General features: G+C 47.3%; 1 protein-coding gene across 1 annotated transcript in view; it reads left to right on the forward strand.

The window, feature by feature from the left end:
• LOC104045025 (uncharacterized) overlaps nt 1–15757 on the forward strand; it is a 170477-nt gene extending 154720 nt beyond the window's left edge. The window contains exons 6-7 of the mRNA XM_064464403.1: nt 7816–7955; nt 14586–15757. Of these exons, the coding sequence (XP_064320473.1) occupies nt 7816–7955; nt 14586–14740 (295 nt within the window). The 3' untranslated portion in view covers nt 14741–15757. The remainder of the gene's footprint in view (nt 1–7815; nt 7956–14585) is intronic.
• The last annotated feature ends 4227 nt before the right edge of the window (nt 15758–19984 follow it).

A 19984-nucleotide genomic window follows, 5' to 3' on the forward strand; every position in this document is an offset into this window, starting at 1 on the left:
CAAGAGGGAAGTCGGGATTTTCCACCCGCGGGGACGCACGAGAGGCTGAGACGTGCTGCACCGCAGGAGAGGGGCGGACCCTGCCCTTCCCCTGCGCTGCCCACCGAGCAGATCATCACAGGTTGGTAACAGGACTTAAATAAAGACACTTCTATTTATAGTCTGATTTAGCATCGCTGGGCCCAACTGCAGCTGGGGTAGTGGCAGGATAAAAAGGAAATGTAAGGAGATAATGCCGAGGAGGAGGAGGAGGAGGAGGAGGCACTCTGGCTCCCCGAGTATAGGCGTGGTAGGGAAATCTTAATGCAGGAAAATATGATGGATTCTCAGGAATCGGCGTAGAACTGGGGGCAGAGAAAAATAAATTGGTTTTATGCTTACCTCCATCCCCTCTGCAATGTAAGACTTGCCTGCCACATTTTGTTGGCTGGGAAGAGACTGATATTTTCTCTGTCTCTTCATCCAAAGCATTTGTTCTCCTCTCCTGTAGCAATTGCAGCTTGGTGTATTACCTACAGCTCAGAGGATAATCAGGTGGCTTCTTCATTTAACTGTACTGCGGCTGCAAACAGCTGCACAAATCACCTGGCAGGGGATGCTGTGCAATGACATGGTCTGTGCTGTAGCCCAAGAGGGAGTTGTCAAGTGCTTTGCAATTTCCTCCATCTTCCCGGTCCATGGACTCCAAAACCCAGCCCCAGCCTGTTCAGGGATCTCGTGGCATTCAAAGTCCGGTGTGAATATTTAGCTTAGATGAAGTTGGTAATGTTTAAGGAGTCGTTAGTTTGCATAAAGCCTTGCTTGGGTTTGAATTTGGAAGTGGGAATCTGGGGAAGTTTGCAGCGCGCCGCAGACAAGGGGTGTAAAGGGCTGGTGCTGAGCGTGAGACTCATTTCCATCGGCTCTGAAATTCTAGTCTGCTCTTGCAAGTGCACAGCAAACTGCTATTAAGGCTACTGCGCAAAAAAAAATGGGTCAGAATATCAGTTACCGCTCGAGTAAAACACCCACTGACTTCCAGGGAGTTTAACCTGCAGAAATACTGCTGGATGAGGTCCAGGGAGAGTTACTTGCTTCTAAGGATAGAATTTGGCCCCGCAACCCCTTCGGCAGTCTGAAGGGAACTGCATTTAAAACTGTGTTAAACTACAGATCAGAAACAGCCCCCATTAATTGGGTTTTAACATAGCTCGGCCTCTTAACGCGAGCCAAGCTGAACGTTATAGATGTTAAAAGGAAGCATATTGGTACTTGTTTCGCTTAAGTCGTACAGATCCATAGTATGTTTATAAATCATAGCTGTGTTTATATCTTACGATGTTGCAAGTTGCAAACGCGTACATGCCTAGGCAGCACGTAAAAGCGTTGTAAAAGCACTCCCCGAGCCCGCATTTCTCTACTGCTCAGAAAGGGGAACGTCGTGACCTGGGGGAGAGCGCGGGATAGCACCTGAGCCGCGTTATCGAACGCTCAGGTGACTCTAGCGGTTTTAGTCTGGACTGCCCAATATTTATGAACCAACGGTTCGAATTTCGTTAAGTATTTACTCACGCAGCTGTATCTGCGGAGCAGTATTTGGAAAGTCGTAGAAGAGGCAGTAGAGGGCTTGCGCTGGGTCAGAAACGGGCACTGCAGGCTCTGCTGCAAGGTCTTACGCTCCCCAGAGACGCGGCGTTGGAAGGAGCCGTTGACTTCAGCTGTTGTCAGTGCTCCAGGCTGGGTTGGTTTGGGTCTTGGCATTTTTGCAGGCTTAGTGACATCTACTTGCACAGTTGCTGGTTCTGTAGTCAAAATGCGCTGCGGTTGACCTTAATTTTTCTGCAGATAGATGTAGAATGAATGTAGAACGTTTTCTTCATTGGGGAAAAACGCAGCCTGTTTTCCAGGAATACCACTCCTTCGGTTGTGCCACAGCAGCCTGCGCTAGGAACACAACTTTGTGGTTATGGTCCATGGTATAGAGGTACGCTGGTGAGAGATAAAGTCAATAAACACGTAACAAAGCGTGATATGGCTGCAGTCGAGGTGTGCCGTCCGCGACGGCCCGGTGGCTCTGCCCCGCAGAGGGTGGCTTTGAGCATCCCCCTCTTACGCGGTGGGGGATCAATGGAGAGGCCCAGCTCGTCTCGGCCGATGGGGTCAGGTCCGAATGATACGAAGGTGACAGGTTTCAGGCACAGATATTAATTTAGCTAACTAAATGCAATCAGAAATAGGACAGAGCGTGGCAAACGGTCGCGTGAGTCGCCTGAACGACGCGGTTGAGGAGCGACGGTGGGATGGATCGATGCGGCAGCCGTCGCTTCCAAAGGTTGGGCTTGGAGGGGTGGGAAGAGACCTCAGCGGGAGTCAGGGCTGGGCAAAGATAGAGCAGGAGGTCTGAGCAAGCTACTCGTACGAGCTCAGGCAGACGGTGCACGTTAGGAGGAGAAGCAGATGCGCGGGAGCAGAGCTGACGAGTGAATTTTATTCTGCAAGGAAGTTTTTGAGAAAAACATTTTAAAAAAAATTGTTTAGGCTGATGCTTTTGAGGCAGGGGATTTCCTTTAGATCTGTGTCTTGTAAATGGAATTGCCATGGTTTTAACTGAGGAATTTTTGTCTAACGCTGTATCCAGAATGATACAAAATGAGGCACAGAGATGCTCTCACAGGTCTTGGACTAGCTAGAGGTGGAATTCAGGTAAATACTTACCACAGAATCACCGAATACCCTGAGCCGGGAGGGACCCGCAGGGACCATTGAGCCCCACTCCCGTCCTTGCACAGGGCACCCCAAATTCACACCGTGGCTCTGAGGGCCTTGTCCAAGTGCTTCTGGAATATGGCCTGGCTGGTGCCGTGCTGCCTCCCTTGTCTGATCTCTCCATTATTTACCTGTTAGCATGTAATAATAGGATTTTGTTGGAACCTTTTCCACTTTCATTTTTACAAACACATTTTTTTACTACGAAGTTGATGATGGATTATATAAAGTCAGTAGCAGAGACTCTAAAATAATTAGATTGTTTCTGTATCTTCATTCATAAAGCTCAGTCATTCAAAATGGCCGAGGCCTTTGCTTTGGCTCGGCTCTTTAAGCAACCATAAAGGTAAAGTTTAACTTTATTATTTTCAGCTCGGCACATTCTGTCGCTTTAAGATCCCAATATCACGCATGCAGACAGCAACGATACAAGTTCATACTATTTTCTCAACTACTTTGGCAAGATGGTTGCAGCACCCCTGACTTCAAGCAATCCTTTGTCGCTGCTGCAGTGAGAGGTTTGGACCGTTTCGTGGGATACAGTACCACCGTACTGTCTAAACTATATTCCCAGCAATCCTTTAATAGCAATTAATAATTGCATTTTTTTACTAGAGCGCCAATGGTCAGGGACTTGCAGCCATTGTAAAAGCATTCTCGAGCTGCCTAATAACAAGAGCAAAATAAACAGTTAAGAGCCTTAGACGAGCATTTATCTCCTCGGCATACCGCTTGCTAGTTCAGTTTAGGGTAGCAGTGATTGTTAGTAGTCAGAGTGCTGTTTTGGGGACATGCTTAATATGGCTTTAGCTGCCTAATTAATAGTGAAGGAGGTTCAAAACTGCTAAAAAGTAGCCCTTGCTTGCATTAACTGTTTCTGCAGTTGCCTGTTGTCAGTAAAAGTTCTTCCATTTGGACAGGAGTCCGTTCTTCCAAGAGCCCAGTTAAGTTTTCTAGATTAGGCGGAAGCTCGTGCTGCTGTTTCGTGAACAAATTGGGGTATTTTTGAGGTATTCCACTTGATATTTTACCAACAGTGACACAGTGCAAACTGATAAGCGTGAAAACAAACAAAAAAGTTGTCTGTGTAGTACCCCAGACAGGCTGCAAAAAAGGCAGTGAGAAGGGGTAAGTATTTACAGCTGTTTCTTTGCATTTGCAAAAACCCTTGGGGAGGGGGGGAGGAACAAAAAAAAAACCCACAACAAACAGAAAAACTAACATTCCCAGCAATGAGTGCTGAAGAGGAGGAAAAAAAGGGTCTGCCTTTAATGCCTTTTAATCAAAGGGGTTAAAAAAGGATGTAAAATCAGACTGGTATCTTTTGGACCTCTCTTGCCCCACGACCTGTGCAAGGGCGTCAGGAAGGGGCTGCCGCTGGGGTCTCTGCTCTTGCCCGGCAGCATCCACCCCGCCCGCCCCGGGCTGAGCCCCTTGCTAACACGAGAGGTGCTCTGGCAGCCTCACGAGGTAGTTGTGCCTGACTTTGCGTCTTTGTGCTAACTGCCACCTTCAGCTACGCCGTTAAAAGTTATGGTACGGCTGGGGTTAAAGTAAACTTGATTTTCAGTCCGTTTTCCCCGCGGTTGTAGCGTGTTTATCCGGAGAATTAAACTCTGGCGAGCTGCCGCGAGTGACCTCTGAAGCATTTAGGCATTAACAGCAGGTTCGGGGTAAGTCCCTCTTTTTTAGGGGCTTATAACTTACCTGTAAATATTGATTTCAGACCCGTCCCGGCACACCCGCTCTCGGCCTGACGGCGCATTGCGGTGCCGGTTTACCACGCGGTTGCCAGGGCTGGCGGTAAGGCGCGGTGAGGAGGGGTGTGACCAGCAGGTGATGCGACGGTGGGGTCTCTAGGAGGAAAACATCCAAGAAGTCCTTCACCCATCGCCTGTCATTGAACAGGGGTTGTTCAGCCTGGAGGGGAGAAGGCCCCGGGGGGACCTTGCAGCAGCCTTCCAGTGCTTAGACGGGCCTTATAAGAAAGATGGGGTCAGACTTCTTAGTAGGGCCTGTTGTGACAGGACAAGGGGTGGTGGCTTTAAACTAAAAGAGGGCAGATTCAGACTAGATATAAGGAAGAAACTTTTTATGATGAGGGTGGTGAAACCCTGGCCCAGGTTGCCCAGGGAGGTGGTCGATGCCCCATCCCTGGAGACATCCACGGCCAGGCTGGACGGGGCTCTGAGCGACCTGCTGTGTTTGAAGATGTCCCTTTTCATGGCAGGGGGGTTGGACTAGATAACCTTTAAACCTCTGTTCCAACCCAAATCATTCAGTGACTCTCTGAAACCCTCCCAACTACCTTCGTGGTCCCTGGGTGCCATGGACGCGGCAGCTGGAGGAGGGAACGGCTCCTCAAGGCTGTGGAGACTTGGAAACCCAAGTCGGTCATGCAGGTGCCTTCCCCGTCCTTCAGGCCCCCTTCACCCCCGCCTTCCCGGAGCAGCTCCAGCTCCCACTGGCAATGGGTGAGGTGCGCATTTGGATGCCAAATCTGACAAACTATCGGTCGCTTAAACGAGAAACAGCCGTAGAGGGGCGCAGGGGAGGGAGAAACCCTCTGATATTCCCACTCATACGATATCGTTCGGTTCAGCCGTTGCTCTGCTGGCATCTGCCACTCCAGGACGGCGCGGGCATCCTGGGCTCGCGGAGGTATGAAGTGTTTTCACGTAAGGAGAGAATTTGTGTGTGTTAATTTTTATGTGCATATTTTACAGCACTTTTTAATGATATTTAACAGCATAAAATGTTGGCACACGCTGAAAATTGGTGAAAGTTCAGCCATCTAATTTGGGCAGGTTATGCTTACAGGCACTCACACTTGCAGACAGTTTAATAACAGTATTTGGCACTGTCTCTTAGAGCTGCTTAAACTAATTAATGCATTTGCTCCCTACAGGACGAAATTGAGTTTTCAGATACATTTATAAAATGATGTGCATGATTGCTAAATATTTCATTCTTTTGAACTATAACTTCGAGTGTTTTATGTGGGTGCAGAGACAGTATATATTCTCCCATGAAAAATGTACAGTGGCTCTGGAAAGAGGATAATCTGTGCCCCTGCTTGTCAGGAGAGGATGATCTGTCTCTCTTTTAGCATGTTAGAAGGTACTCGGTAATTTGGGCCTCGCTTGGCACGGTGGTGCTGTTGCTGGGGGGGGCTCGGGAGCTGCCCCATCCTCCCGCGGCCGCTCGGTGCTCCAGCGCAGGCTGCGCCCCCGCTCTTCTTATTCCCACAGGTTTCAGAAAGTTGCAGGTCCGTCACGTCGCAGCCCGCCACCCACCCCACCCCGCCGAAAACGAGGGCAAAAAAGGGGGATTTTTGTGGACTCGGGCCCCAGCAACGCGCAGTCACTGCGTTTCATTGATTTAAAAGATGACATCAGGCAGTAATTCCCTGAGACCCCTGAGTAGGCGAGGTTAACACTAATCTTGCCGGCTTAAAGCGAAGGTTAAAAAAATAATAAGTAACAATTTGATTTGAAATAAACCTTTCTGAAGAAATCGCGGTAAACAAAATCTGTTTGCCTAAGGAAAGCCTCCTAGCAATCAGCTAGTAACACAACTGCTTGTGCTAATGAACCCAAAGCTGTTAATGTGGTTTCTTCAGTTAAATTGATTCATGAATTTTGAAGAGAACATTATCTAATGAATTTTCTTTGAATAGAAAGCAATTAAAAGGACAAATCAGTCTGATTAACCCCAAAGTCACCCTACTGCCACAAATGGTGTACAGTTTGAAATTATATCATAAAAAACTAGAGCAGATTTGCTATCTCTTTGCCCTCTACTAATCCATGTAAATTAATGAACAACAAAGTTAATTTCTTTGATGACCCTTTTCTCGTATCACCTGGATTATGCTGATGTTTAATTTACTTAATGTTATAATAAAGACTAAACAGATTTTTTCAATGAAGTGATTATCATTCCCTTCAGTTAAGAAGTGATTTTTATTATTTAACACACACATAACGGTGCATGGGCTTCCTTTAAGAACAAAACCACATTTCGCTATGTTCCTGTGTAACGGAATCGATGCCTTTTGTGACAACTAAGGAAAGAAAATGTTTGTAATCAGTTTGTTTCTTTGCCAAAGCAGGAGGCTGAAGTCTCGGCAGGGGGAAGGCGTCTCTTTTCCTTTTGGGTTTCTTTTTTTTCCTTTTTTTTTCATTTTTTTTTTTCATTTGTCAGCTCCCTCCTCTTACTAAGTTATTCACTAGTTAGATCTTCAAAGCTTCTACAAGTGCCTTGGAAGGAGCGATAGGTGTTCGACCCAACCAAAATCCAAACACGGCGATCGGTTTTCCTTTTGTAAAATAATCCTGGGCCGGGAAGGTAAAGCCCCGAGATGCAGAAGAAAGCCGCTCCTAATGCATTTGCTTATTCATTATTTCAGCAATTGGAACACTTAGAAGCAATTTGCTGGTGAATTAAAATTAAAATAATGGAAGATACATTCCTCTTTTTTTCCGAGCCCGGTATCATTAAGGACGTGCCGTACGTTCAAGGTCACAGCTAGTCCTTACATTCTGTAATGTCTGCGGTGCTGAGCAGTAGCTTGGGGGTCTCGACTATAAAATGCAGTCAGCCAGGATAATACCGAGTCCGCTGGCTCTAGGGCTTCTTCTGCCGCGTGTCCCAGCTGAAGTTGGAAATTAGCTGGAGATGCGAGGGCTTTGTAAAATAGGTAGAGCCGGTTATTTCTTCCCTTTTTAATTTGACTCTATGCTAATTTATACTCTGCCAATTTAATGGAAAAAGCGCATTGTATGAGTTAACAGGATAATTGTACTTGAAGCAAATTAAAAATATAGGAAAATCAAAGCCTTAAATCCTTTTTTATAGTGATCGGTTACTTGAAGCGCTCTTTCTAATAATCATGTATTTAAATGTAGTAATATAGGGTACAATAACAGGACAGTGCATCAGGGCTGTTTAAATTTAAATTAGAAAGCTGCTATGGAGACTCTGCTTTGCGTTGGGTTGTTTGAATATTTCATCGTGGGTTTTTGCCAGCCAGGCGTACGAACGGCACTCGCTTCGTCTTCTTTGCAGATTCGTTCACCAGGCAAGTGCTGTGGACCCTGTTGAGAGACGTGAAGTTTGGAGAGGCCGTTTCCTACAAGCAATTAGCAGAGCTCGCAGGGAACAGCAGAGCGGCGAGAGCGGTGGGAGGAGCGATGAGGAGCAATCCTGTAAGTTCACGTCAACTTTTAAATAAAGTTGATGGAAGGTGGTGGATTTAGAGAGCTTTGCGGGCTAAATGTCACTAGATTAAATTTATCTGCTATGAAAACTGGTCTACCATGAGTAATAAGGTCAGTTTTTAATGTTTTAAAGTGTTTTTAATCAGCAATAATGCACAACCCAGTTTAATGTGATTTATTCCCTACCATTTATAGCGTTAGATTTGAAAAAGAAACATTGCACTACTTCTAATCCATCAATCTCTACACATTCTGTTTTTCTCAGACTTTCTTACATATTCTTAGGTGAGGGAGGTCTTTCATCCCCTGGGATGGACCCCATTTCGGCAGGGTAGGGGTACCTTAGGTTGTGTTAACAGCAGTCCACCCCCTCCGGCATGGATGTGTTTCTGAAAAGGTGGAAGAGGAGGGGTTTTGAACCATGTAGGCACACGTTTGAATCAAATCCCTAATTGTCAGTATGGTTTTTTTCCCCAAGTGCTCCAAACCAGCTGTAAATGGCATTTCTCCACTAGGCAGAGGTGAGTTGCCTGAATTTGAACCAGCCGGAGGGAGCAGCGCTCTAGGTTAGCGCTGCGGATTTGGGGAAAGCAGTATGTTGGAATACTTGGCCTCTTTGGCTGTCTTCCCAGCGATTGTATTTCCCCTTCAGTTGTCCAGGTTTAGATTTCCAGATGTATTTATGCACCTGAATCCCACTGACGGGTGCGGGATTGGCGCTGCAGCCGACTGGTTCCTCTGCAAAGGAAAGGAAAAGCTCGTAAAGATAACGCCCCTATATCTGTCTTTATGCATCCATTCCCTTGCTACTTGCCTTTTAAAAAATATAGAACTTTGATCTCTATTAGTATTATTGGGGCCTTTTTGGCCATTCTTCAACATATTTTCCCTCATTACCGCTTGCCCTGAGCAACATGTGTCTTTCCATACCCGAATTCCTCTCCTTTCCTCCAGCGTTACACCTCCCGTAATCTTTGACCTCCTGTGTTGTTTTTACATTCAGTCCTCTCAGTATTTTCTTTAATAAGGTACATGTGAGACTGCAGCGTGCGGTTGCAAAGTGGGTTAGAAAATCTGTTTTCACGAGAGCTGGTGGCTTTGCATATAAAAATAATACAGGTGAGGGGGTTTTGCAACGCCACGTATTATCTTGATATTTCACCTCATTCATAAAATCAACCTGCATATTCTGCATAGGCAACCTGCGTATTACAGCTCGTAGGTCTGAAGGACCAGGTAATGATTTATATGGGAAATAGGAGAAACATAGTGAATAGGTGCTCCCACTGAGGTACAGAGGACTCTGTGCGTGTTTGCACGTGGAATACGCATGAAATCACAGCTTAACTCCGGGAGATGTATAGTGATAAAAATGTGTTTAGGAATGGGCAGGGCTCTCGTTCCAGCACTGATTTTTTTATCGTCGGCTTTCTGTTGTGAGATATTGGGGTGGTATTATATTAATATAACTCTTTTTCCCTAAAGCTATACATTATTATCCATAATGTGCTTAAAAATTTTCTGCTGGGGACAGAAAACACTGCAGCCGTAGCGCGGGATGGGAAATAACAATAATAAGATAGGACCCCATTTAAAAAAAAATTGCAGCAGCTTTGCTGTGTATTTTCAGAACTATTTTCATCCTCCCTCACAGGGGAAAAAGCAGGAATTTTCACACCACAACCTGCTGTTACCGCTACTTTGGATGCTGCTGCTCCACTGCAGCCTGAGGGCAAAGCTGGGTACATTTCTAGGCGATAGCAATTACATATCCTTTTGCACAACACTATATTGTTATTCTTTGAGAACCGTTTCCTGTAGGTTTGCATTGTATTGCCTTATCTTAATGTACACCATATTATATCGGAAAGCATTCCATCATATTAAAACAGTTTGTATTGTCAAGTACGATGCAGCGTATTGACGAAATGCAGCTTTATACTGCTTATATGAACCGTTTCATAGGAAAATCTGATGTACGCTTAAAATATCAGGGTGTACTTCTTTGCTGAGCTTCGAAGCTTAAACCCATTAGACATTATGCGAGTTTCTCTGGTAGCGTGCTACCTGCACAGAATGGTAGGGTACCCACGAACGTTGTACGCGTATAAACACACTTGCAGTCTGTTTATCAGGTGAGATATTGAGCTTTGAATCTAACTAAACAGTTCATTAAACCGAAGACGTCATCTGAACTGCAGCATCATTAACGTATCGGCGCAGAATGCAAAGAGCTGTGGTGGTAACAACTGCTACACCTGCAGCCCGAGCTTTAGGATATAAATGCTGGGTTTGAGGAGCAATTGCTTCGAAATTGCTGCAGAAATGTGATGTTTTGTTAAGCAGCAGATTAGTGATTTTTTTTGATCGCAGGAGAGGAGCTGGAACTAGCGAATGCTTCTGTTGCGAATGTGGAATAAAAGTGAGTGCTCCTATTAACGATTGCTGCAGAAGCTGTGCAAAATAGCAAAATCATAATACATTTGCACCTTGAGATGCTTCCTATGATTAAAGGACTAAATTACAAACATGATGACTAAATCATAAACATGATTTAATGAGGGCAGTAATAACAGTAAAACCGAGCGTTTGAAATAAGCCCGAGCCTGGCGTCGCTTTGTTCCTCAAACGTGTGGATAAAATTGCACATCCCGCCCTTTTCCGCAAACCGCCGGAACATCTCTCCCTCCTGCAAGTCAGGGGTTGGTCTTTAATTTTGGTAGCGCCCGTTCCACGGGTTTCCCTTTGCAGTTGGGTTGCTTCGCATAATTCGTACGATGACCTTCAACTGTATGCGAAGGCGGAATAGGCGCCAGCAGCTGCTGAAAGATGCGACATCTTTGCCTCAATTTATGCCAAGGACGTGGTGGGGATGGCTCACCTTTCGCAAGAGGAACTTCAAATAGTTTACGGCGGCTCACATTGATTGCAAGGTCTGTGGTCCTCAAAGGGAACCCATAAAGTTCAATTAAAAATCTCATTAGACTAGTATAGGAGGATCAAAAAGAAATCAGAGAGACTCATGGGAAATGGCGAATGTTGGGCTGATTAGTCCAAGGCCATCCTGAATGACTGTTCTGTGCCTTAAATAAGACGTCTTCAGCGGCCTGTTAACGCAGTCCTAGCTGCATACGCGGGTTTTTACGTTCTCTCCGATGGTGTTATTGTTTAGGCTAAAGCCCCGCTAAGTGCACGACTTCATGCTGATATCGATCGGTCTGAAGTCAAGGGTATTATTCAGCCGAAATGTTTTAGACGTTGGAGATTGGAAGGAGTAATCACCCATTTATGAGAAGATGGTGAAGTACAGATTTGAAATGTTGCGGACACACAAAAGCGCGTGTGCGTTAATTCCTTCGGTGGCTGGCAGTAACCCGGGTCCCCGCGCCGGGTCCCCTTACGGTCCTGGTTTCTGTCCGGGAAGAGGGGGAGAAAAAGCAATAGGGCAGGAGCAAACTGAAAGATCATTCTTTGCCAAGTGTGATTCTTGTTGTGTGTGATAACTTGATATTTCAGCTGTTTCCATTACGGCCCGGCTGATCTGGTTTTGACAGTTTGGCCGTTGCTGGAGGTCTCCAGCCCATCGGCAGTGTGATGGGACGGTCGGGTTTCCGCTGCCTCACGTTGAGAACCCCTAACGAGCGGAGCGCCGCGGCACAGCGCCGCTCCGCTCCGTCCTCCGACGGAATTTGCTAAACGCAGTTCCAAGGCGATCGATGCCTTGTGCAGGGAGGTTTTTTTCCCCCACCTTTTTTCTAAACAAACGCATTATCGAGGAGTTAGTTTATTCACAGATTGCCACGAGCGTTAATGACCGCCCGAGTCTTGTTCTGCCAGTCACCCAGATGGCTGTTGATAAAGATTTAGCATCATGTTCTGAGTGTCAGGGCTGTCAGTAGTGCTGAACCATTTGACCAGAAGAAAAAACGCACAGGGAGCTATTGATTACAGCTTCTCAGTGTCACTTGTTCACCAGGATTTAGGTATTGATGAGGCTGCGAGTGAAAACAAGCTCTTTCCCTTGTGGGCCTCTACCCAGAAGAACAAAAGCAAAGTTGGAGAAAATATTCAGCTGGTGCCCGAATCAGAGGGACTCCGTTATTGATCCGAGGGCCCCTTCATGTTATTTTTGTTGGAGACAGATCTATGGGTTTGGAAGTTTTATAACGTTTGAGGTCGGGCCTGTGTAAGTGATGGATTCATGTATTAGATGAATTAGATTTCACAGCATGAAGATTTCAGCAGAGCTATAATATTATGAGCTGCTTGGTTATTGATAAAAATTACATTAAATGTAGCTGAGGCATTAAAGCTCCAGACTAGGGTAGTACTCCCTCTAAAATGTCCTTAGGGCCCTAATAAATTTTAGCAGGTTTAATTATTTTAGTAGTCTGAAAGTTGTCACCACAATTAAGCCAAACTGAAGCAATATTCAATATGTTTAAATTACAGCGCCGATACAGCCTTTGTGCCGCACGTTCTTTTACATCCGACGCTACGGAGGGCGACGTACGGGCGCTTGCGTGTGTTAGGACAAACGCGGTATGAAATCTGTTATTTCGGGCATGGGAAAAGCTACGTTTATTTCATGCCCTCCTCTCCCAGGCTGGTGGTAAGCAGCTCAGCCGCGCATCCCTGCGTTGGTGAGCGGGTCCCGCAAGGACCCGGGGAGCACCCGAGACCTCACGCCACCTCAAAATAAAGGCCTTTTTCTTGGGGCACACCTTCCACCTTCTCGCACAATTTTAGCAGGAGGAGCCAACTTACCTCCCTGACAAAACTCGCCGGTCCGTGGACGCCCCCGGTTCGAGTGTCTTTGCGCTGCCCGAGCCGCAGCAGGGAGCTGGCTCGGAAGGAGGTTTTGGCCCCTGTCCGTAGCGAGGTTTGCAGCCTTGCCATCAAAATATGCTGATTTACTGTAGATGTTTTTAAAGAATTGCAAATTAACCTCGGAGACTTTATACGGTGTATTATTATGGCTCGCTGTGGCTTTGTCACTCAAGAAAATCTGCCTGCAGTAACTTGTGCACGTGGGTTGTAAAGATGGAGAAATCCCAAAACAGGAAAGCACTTGCAAAAAAACAACTTCTTTAAAGAAGTCATAAACCACGGGCGGGACGGCACGGTATAGAGTAAAGATTTTATTGGTACTCGCTGGAGTTGCCACGGATGGATAAGCCACTTGTGGCATTGCCAACTCCAAATAAAGCAGCTATTATGAGCATTTTTTTATTAAACCTTGATTAACAATGAGCACCTATGTGTATTCCCGCTTAATGTGCTAGCCTGCAGGCTGAGACTGGGATTTTAAATTTCAGTCGTTGAAATTACCTTACAAAAACGAAAGAATCCCCCCAGAAAAAAAAAAAACAATTCACAAAGGCCTGGCCAGTAGCTGACCAGCTCCTCTGGGGTCTGCGTGTCCCAGCCTCAAATATAAGCACAGCTTGAACTGTACTGAAACAACTATTAAATGGGATTAAAATAAGTCAGTGTGAAGTACGTAGCTTGTCTGTGTGTCTTTATATAAATAAATCATACTTTTTGACTTTAAATATCCCAATTTGTGAAAACCGCACTTCTTAGTGAGTTATTGTTTTCACAGCTATATCAGTGCAATCGAATTCACCAAAACACGTATGGCGTGATTAAAGATGATGTATTGCATTTTTTATGGTGCGTACTTCAACTGCGATAATCACCCGTAATAAAAAATATTTTAAAAAAAAAAACCCCGCGTTTATGTTCTCCTCTACATTACCGGTCTGTTACCTAACTCCTCGCATTGATTTTTCAGAATCGGTGACGTTTGGCTGTAAATGATACAAAGGAGAAGGCATGAGGAAAAAAGTTCTTAAATTGGTTAGGTGTGAATTAAATCTCTCCCGTTGTAGGTTTTAAAAATTCACAACCCGTTTTGGATTGACTTGCTGCTAAATAATAAATAGCACCTTGTTCTGATACGGAATTCCTTCAGCAGCGCCCGTCAAGGTGCTCTGGCGAGAGGAGATCTGCCGAGGGAGCTGGGGCTCGGGAAGCTCGCTCCTGGAAGCGCTCTTCTCAGTGGTCTGGTTTTCTTCCAGGAATACGGCCTCCTCCAGTCCCGGGATGATGATTAATAGCCGTCCCGTACCTCCGTGCTACCCTCGTGGGCGGTTCGGGTCTGGGAGGCTTCGTCACCCACCCCGGGCACCGCGGGCTCGGCTGCCGGCGGGGGCTGGCCTGGGCAAGAGAACCTGCCGCTTGCAGAGGAGCTTTTATATATATGGGATTTAATATATCGGGTTTAGGCTTTTAGGACTTTACATCATTTTTATGTATTAAAATTTCTTCCGACGCTTATTTTTCCCTAAGCCCTGGTCGGGGTTCAGAGCAGCCCGTGATCCGCGCCATTTCAGCCCGGAGCACGCCCTTGGTGCTGCAGCTGCCCTGTCCTCCTCGGGCACGGCCGGGGCCCGCCGGGGCGGTCCTTAACGCGGATGCTTCAGTCCGTGTCCCTGCTAGTCTCGCGGCAGCCGAGTCCTGGTTCAGCGGTGGATTTACGGGCGTCTTCCCCAGCCACCAGCTCCCCCCCCGCCTCACCCTTTGAAGGGTTCCTTATTCTTGTGTGTTTTGCAGATCCCAATTATAATCCCGTGCCACAGGGTGATTTGCAGCAGCGGGCAGACGGGCAACTACGGAGGAGGAAACCTGATGAAAGAGTGGCTTTTGTCGCACGAGAAGCTCCAGAAAGAGAAGTTAGCATATTGATGCAGCTCAGCCGCGGCTGCTAACCAGCCAAGACATACAGCCGCGGATACTTGGCTCATAACAAGCTCTCAGAGCACCCAGCAGAATTCAAAAAAAATGGTAAATATTTGAGTGACATATAAATATAATGCAACATCCGAAGTGAAATGTGTGGTGGCACCACTATATTAAAAAAGCGGGATGCGTCCTGAGGGATGCAGCTCGCCTGCCCTTTCTTGTTTTTACATTTTACAGCAGAATGACTACAGCGGTCCAGGCCTGTTGTGCGTGGATTTTGTTCCCGTCTCCAGTCCTGTTTTGTTCTATTTTTAATGTCCATTAAAGCAGGGGTAAGGGAGAGGGAGGGACACGGCGAACGCGAGGTGCGAGCCTCCCCCGGAGGAAGCGTCTGGCTCGCCGAGCCCGCGCCCGTGTCCCTGCCGGCTCCCCTCGCCGCCGTGGTGCCGAAGATGGTGTTTTACCTGAACAGGAGGAGCGCTGAGATGCGTTCGCAAGCAAGCGGCTGCTGAATTGCTTGTGCCCGGCTCGTCTGTTCAGGTGGCGGGAGCTGGGAATAAAGATTTTTGCTTTTGTGAATGGTGCAAAAAGCCGGAACTGGACGGAAAGCGTGTTTTAGATAAGCCGTTTGGTTAGCGCAATTTGCGCAAAGTACTGACAAGCTGATCATCATTGCGGCTTGATCTGCAGCGCATTGGATTTTTTTTCCTTTAGATTTCTGCATTTCCCCGTTACGCGAAGCTTTATTTCCCGTCGCCTCTCTGTAGAAAGGACTGGAGTATTCAAGAGGTATTAAGGCTAAATTTTGAGGTGGTTTAAGCAGGGTTCTCTGCAAGTACGAGCCACCAGAAGCTGAAATTTTCAGTGTGGGAATCGTAAATTCTAACATGGAAATACTGATTTTTTTATGTGTTTTATCATATTTTCATAGACGTCTCTTTAGAAAGGCCATTGCTAACCAAAAAATTATTGTGTTACGATGCGTTAGTTAATATAGTATTATTGATATCTCAGAATTACTTCAATAAAAAAACTGCTTTGCATGTACAAGTGTCTTTGTGTATGTTTATAAATAAAACACAGGATGTGATATATGGGGAAAATAAACTATACCCAACTGTGCCATATAAAGCTGTATTTTTATCAAGGGTTTCTGGTGGCGATATAAACCACGAAATCAAAGCTCAAGTGGTTTGTACGTGTCACCAGAACCCCGAGATAAAAATATAGCCTTATAATATGTACAGTTTGGGTGTATTTTTTTTTCTTATAATGCGTGCTCCCAACAAAAGAACGCGGTAGCAAACGTAAACTTTAACCTTCCTCACATTTCCATCCCCTGCTGTTTTTCTTCAGGTACGGCCTTTTTCAGGGGTGTAACGTTATTTTTGCAGGTGGGTTGATGACGAGCGCTGGTTTACAAGGCGGTGACACCTTTCTGAGGCCCAACACCCAACTTTTTAGTATAAAATCATGTTCTGGCTCGGAGTTTCTGCGAGCCTGAGAAATGGAGGGGCAGGGATGAGCAGAGAGGGGCAGGGACAGGCAGGGATGAGCAGGGACAGGCAGGGACAAACAGGGATGGGCAGGGACAGGCAGGGATGGGCAGGGACAGGCAGGGACAAGCAGGGATGGGTAGGGACGGGCAGGGATGAGTAGGGACAGGCAGGGACAAACAGGGATGGGCAGGGACAGGCAGGGATGAGTAGGAATGAGCAGGGACAGGCAGGGATGGGCAGGGACAGGCAGGGATGAGCAGGGTTGGGTAGGGACAGGCAGGGATGAGTATGGATGAGCAGGGACAGGCAGGGATGAGTAGGGATGAGCAGGGATGGGCAGGGACAGGCAGGGATGAGCAGGGTTGGGTAGGGACAGGCAGGGATGAGTATGGATGAGCAGGGACAGGCAGGGATGAGTAGGGATGAGCAGGGACAGGCAGGGATGGGCAGGGACAGGCAAGGATGAGCAGGGACAGGCAGGGATGGGCAGGGACAGGCAGGGACGAGCAGGGTTGGGTAGGGACAGGCAGGGATGAGTATGGATGAGCAGGGACAGGCAGGGATGAGTAGGGATGAGCAGGGACAGGCAGGGATGGGCAGGGACAGGCAGGGATGAGCAGGGACAGGCAGGGATGAGCAGGGACAGGCAGGGATGAGCAGGGTTGGGTAGGGACAGGCAGGGATGAGTATGGATGAGCAGGGACAGGCAGGGATGAGTAGGGATGAGCAGGGACAGGCAGGGATGGGCAGGGACAGGCAGGGACAGGCAGGGATGAGCAGGGACAGGCAGGGATGAGCAGGGACAGGCAGGGATGGGCAGGGACAGGCAGGGATGAGCAGGGACAGGCAGGGATGGGCAGGGACAGGCAGCGCTGGCCACACGATGCCCACAGAGGGCGCCCCGGTGCCGGGGAAGCGGGGGGGGGGCGAATAATAAAAATATATAAGGAGAAAATAAAATAATGCCAAGCAAGGGCAGGGGCTGGGCTCGGGTTTGCCGAGGGTTTCCCGGCAGAGCGATCCCGCTCCGTGCCGCGGGCCGGGCTGGCAGCGCCGGAGCCTCCGCTGGCTGCGGGTCACGGCCGGGTCTGTGGAGACACAATGCTGAAGGAAATACGTGAAACGCAGGCGTCCAAGTATCTGTCTCTATCTGTGTGTGCACATCTGAAAAGGGGGGGGGGGGGAAAAAAAGAACAAAATCACCCGCTCGCACAAGACAGCTCTGTGCTTTTTGCCTGGAATTGGGTTCCTCTGACCTATCAAGTTTCCTCCCCTTCAGCCTCGCCGTGCTTTGAACTGCTGACATTGAGACACTGTGCAGCCAGGCACGACAGCTGGCTCTGCAGCATCTAATACCAACACATGCTGGTTTAGCCCATTTCCAGAGACTAAGATAATGAAAGATTCAAAAATAATATTTGTTTTGGCGGAACTACATTTATAATGAAATAGATGCCCTTGACCATGGAAGAAACTGAATTTTGCAGTGGGTCATTCTCCCCCCCGCCCCCCCGCCGCCTGGTTTCTTTTTTTTTTTTTTCCATACAAAACAGACTCTGCGGCCAGTCTAAGGCCAACAGAAACATTTTCAAAGGACTACGTTGTATTTCCTGCATCAGATTTACAGCAGAATTGCAGCTACACTGGTTGTACTGTTTGACGCCGGAATGAAAAATGCAGATTACATCCTATGTATCAATACCAAATGGAAAAGGGCCCCAGGCTTGGGGATTGTTACAGATCACTTTCATGCAGGCAGAGTTTGCAACGTAATGAGCTCATACTGGAAGCATCTTAAACAGAAAACCGATTCATGGTAGTTGCAGGGACGTTTTTAGATATGCGCCCAAATTTTCTTCTCTCATGCAACGGATTCGTTTGGAATTAGAGGAATTAGTCATCCGATCGGGGCAAGAAAGATTTGGCCCGTGAAGGTCCCGTTTAATTTCTCTAAGCGGTTCTCAAGCGCCAGGCACTTTGTAAGTGGTACTTGGTATTTGCTGCGTGGCGTAGCAGCGGAATAAGGAGCGGTGACGTAGTCGGTCTAGAAAGCGCTCTCGCTTTCCAAACCATATTAAGTTATAGACAAGGAGCAGTAATTTTAAACTACTGTTTCTCTTAACATGACAGGTCATTATTTCTTCTGGAAATATCACCGAATGTTACATTTAATCATTTTTTTTTCCCCCAGCGTTTTCCCAAATTTTAAAATTTTAATCTTTGCGGTATGTTTTGCACCCGGGTCTAAGAGATGGGCTTGGTATTAAAATGTTTATTTATTGTCAAAGGTGGTGCTGAAGATCTGCTGCTTTACAGAAAACGCAATAAAATAATAAACCTATAGAAAGATTGCTTAAAAACTTAAAGCGCTGTAATCCAAGGGGAGTCCTGTAAGATTTATGTACTATTCCAAGAGTAATTTCTCAGTAAGAATCTTATAGGAATGTAAAAATCCTCAAAGAATTGCATTTACAGATTTAATTGTAATTCCTTTTATATTCTTACAGAAATTGAATAGAAACATCGTTCAAAGGCTTCTCTGTAAGACTCCCCTGCCCTTGCTGGGTGGCTGCGCGCTCCGCGCTCTCTTCCTGTGGCCGGCCTTAAAAACAATGGAAAATATTACTGACGGTACCCTCTTGCCATTAGAGAGGACAGGATATTTCAGTTACACTGATGTGCGAATGCAGCTTCTCACAGGGCTGGGCGCTATTTTTGTTTCAAATAGCACGCGGAGGGTGTGAGTAACAAATAAAGACGCTTAATTTGTGCCTTGAAAAGGGAGCGTTTTTCCCAGTTTTCTCTCTTTTTTTTTTTTTTTTTTCCCAGAAGACCTGCCCCAGCAAAACCCTTAATCTCTCCCTGTCCTTAAGCCTGGGATTTCCTGATGATTGGCTTTTAATATCGCTATTTTTGTTGCGCACCATTTTTAGCGAGGAGCAAATCTGATCCCTCCCACCCCCCCCGTGATCAAAACCCGTTTTTCTCCCCAAATTATTATTGCAGGGGGAGTGAGGAGGGGCGCCCTTGGCCCCATCACTGCGGGCTGAAGGTTGAGGGAGGGAAGCCACCTCCACTTCACTCCTTCCCAGTCCGGGGGGTGATGCAGTGATGGGGAGCGCGCCCTGCCCCCGAGCCTGATCCAGACCAGCCCCCAGCCCGTGTGAAGTAACGGGCGGGTGGCAGCCGAAAGCGGGGCCGGGGGCTGGAGGAGCTGCGGGGAGGGCGGCGCAGCCTGCCCGGAGCCGGCGGCAGCGGCGGGCGACGGGTCTGGGCTCCATCAGCCGCGGCCGGCGGGGTGAGATGCGGTAGCTGGACCGCAAGGTGAAAATTGACGTGAGCGCGGCGCCCTGGCAGCGCCTTGCGTTGATGAAAGGATGTTGTTAACAAGCCTTTAACGTTTCTCATTAATGGCTGGGTGGTTTGTTTGGGTTTTTTTTTTTTTTCTTTTTCATTGAAAAAAGCCAGAAGACAAAAATTCCACCTGGGCAGTAATTAAGATCGATCCCATACAGTACGTTTAGTTATCAATTTTTAAAACCTCTTTAAGTGCCTTACTTAGTTATTTTGAACAGGGCTTTTTATTTGCCGCGGTGAGTAGTCCTCGAGCGTGGCAAAGGGCTGTGAGGAGCGTGGGGGACTCCTCCTGGGCTCTTCTCCTTCACCAATCTTCATCTAACCTGCAGAAAAGCCGGCGCTGGCCCGTCGCCTCCGCCCTGGCCGTGGGTGCTGTGAGGTGCCAGGGCAGCTCACGGAGCCCGTCGATCTGCA

The sequence above is a fragment of the Phalacrocorax carbo genome, chromosome 12, assembly GCF_963921805.1.
Source record: "Phalacrocorax carbo chromosome 12, bPhaCar2.1, whole genome shotgun sequence".
NCBI lineage: Eukaryota > Metazoa > Chordata > Aves > Suliformes > Phalacrocoracidae > Phalacrocorax > Phalacrocorax carbo.